Source organism: Phyllostomus discolor, chromosome 5 (assembly GCF_004126475.2).
Source record: "Phyllostomus discolor isolate MPI-MPIP mPhyDis1 chromosome 5, mPhyDis1.pri.v3, whole genome shotgun sequence".
NCBI classification, from domain to species: domain Eukaryota; kingdom Metazoa; phylum Chordata; class Mammalia; order Chiroptera; family Phyllostomidae; genus Phyllostomus; species Phyllostomus discolor.
In genome coordinates this window covers 26,373,379-26,382,030 of record NC_040907.2, presented here as the reverse complement: position 1 = coordinate 26,382,030, position 8,652 = coordinate 26,373,379, and the positions used below count along the sequence as shown (strand labels likewise).

The following is an 8,652-nucleotide window of genomic DNA, read 5'->3' as shown; positions in this document are numbered from 1 at the left end:
GGCGAGCGGGACTGGCCGGCGCTCACTCGGCGTGCATCCGCCTTGCTGCCGGCCCGGGTCCGGGGAACTCCCGACGGCGAGCGGCCAGACGGGCTGGGGATCGCAGGACGGGGCGGGAGTTGGCCGCGGCCGCAGTGCTGTCACTGGAGATCCCAGCGCGCGGCACCTGTCGCGGCTCTGGGTTGGGTGGCTGTGGCCGCCAACACCTGGGGCACAGGCTACTTCAGGGACCGCACAACGTCGGCCAATTTCTCTGCCGCCGCTGTGCCCTCCGGTCCGGCTACTGTCGAGGCCCGCGCAGTCCAGGCGCTCAGGAAGGTGGAGACCCACTAACTCCTGCTCAGCGGGACTAGAGCGGTCTCTGCCCCGCGCTCCATCCTTGACCGCCTGGGGTCCTAGGCCCGGCCTCCGGGTCCCGCCCTCTCCGGCCCTGGCCAATGGGGGGGGGCGGGGGCGGGGCCAATGCCGCAGAGCCCGTCCACCCTGGGAGAGCTCTGAGTTGTAATTGATGTCATGGGTGGTGGCGCCCGGGAGATTCGACTTGATAATGGTCGGTGGGCGGGTCCGACGAGGCATCCACAGACCAGGCGACAGGGTCGTCAGGGTCGTCCTGGGCTGCCCTCGTAGTCGATGACCAAGGCGGCGGGCGGGTTCGGAGACTTCAGGGTAGCAGCCAGGTGAGGAGAAAGCAAGAACTGGCGCTTCCGCGGGGCGTGTCCTTGAGCGCTCTCGCCTGGCGGGAATTTCAAGTCTTGGTCTGGCCAGCGAGGGGGCCGGCCGCTCCGCCTTGGTGCGCTGTGTCTCCCAGGACCCGAAACAAGGTCTGGAAGGGCCTCGCGGGTGCCAGCTAGGCCCAGAGAGTGGGCTCCTTCCTCTGCCACCAGCATCCGGGCCCTAGCACTTCGCCGGCCTTCCCAGCGTCCTTCTGGATGCACTGCGTAGGCATTCTCCTTCCCAGACACCTGCTCTGTCGCTGCTGCAGAGGCGCCCACCCTCCTGGCTACTGCGTGCTCCAGGCCCGCGACCTCTCGCCCAACCCTCCCACCACCTACTTATGGGTCCGAATCTTCCGGGCGCCAACTGCCGCGACAACAACCTCCAGCTCTCGCTGCGCCTACTATTGACACTGGTGACAATGCAGGCTTGTGCCGGAGTCGTGTGCCCAGATCCCAGACTGCCAAGGAGCTCTGGGACCCTTCCTCAGAACCTGGGAACCGTCTTGCGAATTTTAATTGTCAAGGCACTCAGCAGCTTGCAAGAAGAGGCTCAAGTTGGAAACTCCTGGGTTGACTAGCACAGACAAAAAGGGAGCCACATACTGAATCTGATTTCAAAGGTCAGGGGAGGTCCGCATGGCAAGCCTTACAAGCTCAGGGACTGAAAGTAACCAACAGGATGCTCTGGACATAAAAACTCCTAACTGAAACCTGGTCATGGCATGTAGTCACATCCTAGCTAGTACTGTAGTTTCCTTGACTTTACAAAGGTCAATTAAAAAAATTGTTTTGTTTTGTTTTTTTTTTTTTAGAGCAAGAGATAGATTCATTGTTCCACTTATTTATACATTCATTGCTTAACTCCTGTATGTGCCCCCTCCAGGGATCAAACCTGCAACCTTACCCTATCCTGGCAATGCTCTAACCAACTGAGCTACCTGGCCAGGGCTGGGCTGATTTTTGTAGTAGCAGAAGCCATTCATCTCAATTTAGTTTGAATAGAGATAGCTGTGTTCTTTAAACAATGGCCTCACATTCCCATCAATGGGCTGCTCTGGGCTGTGCCCTGAATCAGAGATGAAGCTGACCGGCTCCCTGCCCCCAGCAGTCCCAACTCTAAGAAAGGGTGACAGGTGAAAATAGTCTTTCCTGAAGGCAGGTGAAGGTTGTCCTCTGACAGAGGGGCAGGCAAGCACCTGGAAGGGAAGAGGAAGGTGGGGCTACGAGTGGAATCCTGAATTGGAAGGGAACTAGGTGGGAAACACTCCATGGAGAAAGCGGTATCAAACAAGAGCTTCTCCCTGGCAACTCTGTGATCTTGGCCATTGCTTAACCTCTCTCAAGCTCATGTTCTCATCTGTAAATGGGGCTCCCGACTGTAGGATTGTGATGGGGATTAAATGAAAATGTACATAGAGCACTTGAAACAGTGACTGGCACGCACTATGCACACAATAAATGTTAGCTGTTGTCATTCAAGGCCCCAGTCACCCCCCTTCATCCTCTACCTGAAGACCAAGCTTACATGACTGGTTCAGCCCTTGTCCCAGAACTGTACTTTTATTTTAACCCCCTTTTTGGCATATTTTAATTACCCTCATGGCCTTGCATACAGGTGTTTGCTGAACGGAAATATACTTTCTGAAGATTCCATCAGTAGCTGAGCTTTGTCTCAATTGAGGGTAAACCTGAATGACTTGGTAAGAAAAACAAGTGACCACGGTCCAGGCTCTAAGATGGAGGTCAAGCTGTTTTCAGCATGCTTCTGCAGCCAGGAGCGCCGGAGGGGGTGGCCTATTTGGATGAAAACGCTATCCTACAACAAGGTTCTGGCATCTTAGTTTCTCAGTTCCATAGAGTAAGCACTTCCCCTCAGAAGGCTTCAGGCTGCAGGTTTGTTTTAATCCGAGTGTTTGGCCTCAAACAGCTTTGGCAAACAAGGCCCACCTTCCCAATCCTCCCAACACAAGAGGAGTACAGCCTAGTGAGTAAATATAGGCATCTGGGTTTGAAGCCCTCAGGTCCTCTTATTTCCTAGGCTCATTTCTGGTGTTAGAATTAGCATTTGGCCGTTCTAATTATAAAGCCAACAAGGGGCTGGAGGAAACAGAGCTGCCAAACTTGGAACAGTCAAAGGTCAGATTCACAGCCACGCTTGCCACGTACGTACTCATCCTGTGGTCTCAAGCAAACCACCTTCTCATTCACGTTTCTCCCTCCGTAGAAGGAGCCAGATTTGATGACCAATTTTGCTGCCACCTCTGAAATTCTACATTTAACCAGAAATTTCAGTGTACTGTGGGAAATTGGCCCCATTTTCTCAATTCCCAGGATCTCTGTGATTTCCAATATAGAAGTCTTCTTGTATTACATATTGGTATTTGTTTAAAAACTTAAGTAGGGCAGATTTCCTACAGATGCATGTTAATAGCCTGTCTCTTTGTTGCCTTGTTAAATAAAGTTAATGAGGATAAAATAAACAAGAAAAAAGTCTATTAAGAAGCTCCGTAATTTATCCATCAAGACATTTTGAGTTCAATAATGCAGTCAAGTACCTAAAACACAATCATATCCCAGAGTAACATGTTATATATAAGGGAATGGTTGAGGAGAAAATCAGGAAATACAAAATGTTTGTTACTGCAAGCAATTTTAATACAAAAGTGTCGTTTTTAAACAGTTCATTGGTAGAGCTTCAGTTTCTGCCTCAATTAAAACCAATTGAGATAATCACACAGCAACGTGGTCGGAGCTGAAGAGGAACAGCAGCTACAAACGGGAGCCCCGGAAGCCCCTCTTCATGGTCACTTGGTCAGTTGACTTTATTACGCACAAAAAAAGACGGAAGCAAACGGGACTTGTTAACAAGTGTGCTGGTGAACTCCTTTCAAGGACGAGCAATGTTTGTCTTATGTCCACATTTTCAGAATAGGCTCGTGGAATTCATTCCTCAGTTTGTGGGAAGTTGACCTTTTAAATAGCAAAAAATACAGATAAACAAATCTATAATTTGCAGTGCCACTTAGGAATCTCCCTTTGCCAAGGGCCTGGTTCCTGGTGAGCACAGGAGTTATTGGTGGCCGGGCTGATTAGGAAGTTACAAACCAGGACTCTTAAAAACCCCAATGTTCTGATGTTTTCTGAACAGTTAGTTACATTCACCCCTGAATTCTAGCAGCTATTTGTCCTTTGAACACCCAGTACTGAGACAGTACTCACAGACAGTATTGCAATGAAGTCCTTTTGCTGTATCATGTGCAAATGTTACCTACGTGAGGTTCCCTCTCTTTAGCTAAAATCACACAACATTAAAAACAATGGAAAAAGCAATTAGAAGTACCCTCCCTCAGTTTCTTGCTAATTGAGGTGTCAGTGATTTACAAAAAAAGAGTTCCTTAAACACTGCAGGATTCTTATTTTTTAATATAATTTATCTTGCTGAGACAGCAAGTCAAGTTTATAAAGAAGATGCATTTAGGAATAATCCTAAAAGATAAAGCAGGTGTATAACCCTGCGCCACGCAGAAACCCTATTTAGAGGCTTTTTTCTTTCTTTTTAAATACATATTCGCATCTTGACCTTTTCATTTTTTTTTCAAATATTTCTGGGCCCCATCCATTACAGGGTTACCAGGAGGCAAATTTTATCTACATAAATATTCACATGAAAATAGTAACTTACAAAAAGAAAAAAAATAAGGCAGCTTCATAACACAATTATTCTTTTACACTTTTAACAATATAACTTCTCCCGTTCAGAATAAATATACACCCAATACATGGAGCAGGATTCAAAGTGGACAGAGGCCTGGGGGTGCTTATACAGTGTTATCGCTTGGGACCTGGAGTCCTCGGGGAGGCAGTGGTGGTCTTCTTAGACATGGTTGGGATTTTGGAAGGCTTGCTTAGCCCTCTCCTGGAGTTGCCCTGGCCCCCTGCGGCACTGCTTTCTGAAGTATCTGAACAAGCAGACTGCGTCTCTAAAAGGTCAAAGTCAGAGGCATCACTTCCTCTCCGGCTGCTGGCTCGACTTCCGGCTCGACTCCCGGCCCGGCTCCCAGGGCGACTGGCTGACTTTTTAGGGTCTGGAATTCAAGAATAAAGAAAGCAGCAGCCTTAGCAGAGATGTCTGGACCTATGTACCCCTGTGCGACCCTGGGCAAATCAGACCCTTTCTGGGCCCCGTTCTCATGTACACAGAAGTTACTAAAACCATTTCTGGGCTCTGTGATTCTACTTGAGCAGCTTGCCTCCTGAGGATCAGAAACCAGCTTCTATCAGCAGCACTGTTACCCAATACATCCCCAAGGTGGCGCTGAGCAGGGTGGCTAGCTGGAGGAGATTGAGAATGGGGGCAAAGTGATGGCAAATATATGTAATCTTTCCCTGACTTTCTCAGCGCACCAGCAGCAATAATAAATATGGGGTGCTGGGAAAAATTACTAGCAAAGTGCTCATCCCAACACTGTATGGGTTTTTGAGAAGGCCCTGCTTCAGGAGGCCTATTCTTCATTTTACAAATTCTCTTATATATGGTTTTGGCTGTGGAAGCATCTGCTCTCAGAAGGCAAGTCTGAGACAGCTGTAGTGACAGGAGAAAAGTAAAGGCCAGAGGAAAGCCTAAAGGTCTGTCCACCCTTCTGGGCATCACACCTAAGTGCTACTATTCTCATGACCTGCTCCTTGGGGAGCGGCGAAACATTGCCGATGAGCTGCTGTTTCCCAATTGCTAGCATGGCCACCCCCACCCCCCATCCCAATGCACAGATACATACCTGCCCGATTAGTTTTGGCACCTGTGGAGGCTGGGGAAGAACTATTGCTAGTATCACCAGCAAGGGATGTTCGACTAGAATGGAAAGTTGGTGTTGGCCGTTTCAACTTGCTGGCAGATGATGGAATAACCTTAAAAAATAAAATGGTTATATTTACTTGGTGAAATCTTTGCTAGAAATTGAATTTTAAAACTTAAAAGCCTTCCTATGTCTAACTGATTGAAAAGCAAGTTAAAAGTCCAGGAAAACAAAGATTTATTTTGAAAGTGTCCTATGTCATGTATTTTGATGATTCCCAAAATAAAGGTTTTATGTTCAACATGCTTCCAATACATTTTATCTTACTGATAAGTTTCCACTATACATGGGGGAAAGTCCACAAATAGTGAAAGTATAATACTTATAAGGAACAGAAATACAGAAATATGGTGAATAAGTAAAAAAAAAAAAAAAAAAAGGAAAAAACCCCAAGTAATCCCAAGTATCAAAGTTTGGTGGTTAGAAAGGAGAAACATGAGTTCTAGCTTCAAATATTTAACATGGAGAGCTGAATACCGCTACTCCAATCTCTATCACTAGGTAGGTGCAGCAACTTCAGGCAAGTTAAGATCTTTTAGTTTTTACCTCACTGGTAAAAATGCAGATAAAATTACTTGACTTGTGGATCAAATAAATGATTAGAAGCATACAAGGTGGGGCTGTGATATTAGGAACAAGGGTCTGACCGAGGAACCTGAAGACCCGGACTTGGGTCTGGGCTCTCTGGCTTCACGTCTCTCAGGAAATCAAGGCTGGTCCTGCCCCTCTGACTTCACTTCTGCTGCACCCCATCTCGTTCGATCCGTCCCAGCCACACTGACGTCTCTGCTGTTCCTCCAAGGGCCCAGGTGGGGGGGGGGGGGTGCTTTCCTGTTTGTTATCTGTCTTTGCTGCACTGAAGTGTGAACTCCATAAAAGCAGGGGCTTTGTTCTGTTCACTACCATACCCTCAGAACCTAAAACAGTGCCTGGCACAGAAGAAGGGCTCAACAAAACCCTGCCGAATGAATAAATCATGTGCAGAAGCACTTCCTAAGCTGGAAAACAGCTGGGTACACGTACATTATTATTATTACTGCTACTGGCAGGGGCTACCTTTCCTATTTGTGTTTTTTTCCCCTCCAGCATCATTTCATGCCAGAGCACACTGTTCTAATTTTTCTTTGAAATCAGGGAAATTGTTTTCCAGGACCTTTAAGATGTTTATACCAACAGAAGAGTAAAGCAACCCATTTCATTGTGATTCTTGTATTTCTTTAATTTGTAAAGAAGCAGGAGAAGCGACAGAAAGTGATGAACGTCTGAGCACCGGCCCTCCCCGCCCACACAGGAGGAAGAGCACCAGTTTCAGAAGCTACTGCTGGTGAACACTGCTGCTGGGAAGACACGCCCCAGAGACCCTGGGCTGGGAGTCGCATCAGGGTGCAGCCTGGCTGCAGAACACCAATAGGTAGGGACAGATGAAACCTCGAAATGAAACAGAAGGTGAAACCTTAAGACAAACAAAAAGGCTGTTCTATTAGAATCCTATGAGAATTTGTACTGCATAATTAAAACATTTATAATTTTAGAACTTTTAAACTCCTATGAAGCTGAGCCATTAAGGAAGAAGAGAAGACCAGCAGGCTGACCCCTTGGGGTTTTAGTGGCAGTAATCCCCCAATCGTGTCCTAAACTAGATCTATTTCTGAACTGGAGTTTTAGCTCGGAGCAGGATGAATCCCAAAGCAGCAGTCCATTCACAGCTATTGGCTTCTTGGACCTCCCAGTTTCTCTGGCTGAAGCGCTACATGACTGAAGGCAGTGCTGTCTTTTGGGGCACAAGAACCCAGTGTTTTCCTGGAGAAGCTAGAATACAAATTGTCCTGCTATCAGACAAGCCACTGGCCCGTGTTGTTTCTGAAACACTGCTCTTCCAAAAGTGCTTGGGCATTTTAATGACTACACATGAACATGCTTAACTGTTCATGTGTTTTCACATCAAGGCTACAGAAACCCAAGTGCCTAGGCCAGAAAACCCAGAAGCTAAGCCCTGAGGCCCAGAGCATCATTTACTGATACTGGGCTAGGCTGAAGTGAGCAGCACCCATGCCTCGAACAAGCACTGGCGACACCAACCACCCTGGAGATGGGGCTCTGGGCAGGGGCACCAGCCACTCTTCTGTTCTCAGCAAAGACAGGAAACTGTTGAACATGCACCATAGGTGAATTTCAAGTGTTCATAACTCATCGGTGTATCTGATAATTGGAGACTCCAAGAGGCCTGATTATAAATAATATTAATAAACAAATCACCAGGAATGACCAATGTTTATCACCCTGAACAAGTATCATTCTAAAGACAAAAAGTTGTTAACCCAGTTTTAGGCATCTCTTACTTATCTCCAATTGTGGTGACTCTGAGTCAGAAACACCTGAAAAACACTTCACTAGATGAATCAGCTGTGAGAGCAAGCGCCAAGAGATGGGAGAGAGCACGAACTCGTGTCAGAGTAACTGGTCAAGTTCTTGGCATCAGCGAGGGCCTTGTCTTGACTGTGTCCTTAGTCAGCAAAGCCATACTCTACCTCGGGGTTGGGCAGCTGGAGGTCAGGATAATGGCTGTCCCTGACTGGGGTGCCAGCTTTACTGTTTACCAACCAGGGTTTGTCATAACAGCGAGAGAACTGAAGTGGCGTCTGCGGAACGGAAATCCAAAGGGAAGGACGGGAACAATTGAAAATGAACAGGAAGGGAGCAAATTGGAAACATAAACAAAACAAAAGACACTAAATTTTAAAGAAACAGAAAACAAAATAAAATGCATATCAGTCTGACGAGATGAGAGGGGCCAGGTAGAAAGGCAACAGCATTCTTCATACATAACCTGTCTTAACACAAAACCTGTTACCTCCGCCTGCACAGAGAGTGCTTGGATCTTCTCTGCGCTCAACTTCTAACTGGGAATACTGGGAGAAAGCACGTCTGACTTAAAGACCCAAGTACATGTATTATTTATTTACTTTTATCCTCACCTGAGGACATTTTTTCAATGCTTTTTGGAGTTAGGGAGAGAGAAAAAACATCGATGCGATAGGGAAACATCAATTGGTTGCCCCCAGTCCGCGCCCAAACCAGAGATC

At 47.1% G+C, this 8,652-nt stretch overlaps 1 protein-coding gene across 1 annotated transcript in view; it reads right to left on the bottom strand.

The window, feature by feature from the left end:
- Window positions 1-3,356: 3,356 nt before the first annotated feature.
- Window positions 3,357-8,652, bottom strand: part of MACF1 (microtubule actin crosslinking factor 1) — a 325,706-nt gene continuing 320,410 nt past the window's right edge. Inside the window, 2 exon segments of the mRNA XM_036027482.1 lie at window positions 3,357-4,801; window positions 5,492-5,621. Of these exon segments, the coding sequence (XP_035883375.1) occupies window positions 4,545-4,801; window positions 5,492-5,621 (387 nt within the window). The 3' untranslated portion in view covers window positions 3,357-4,544.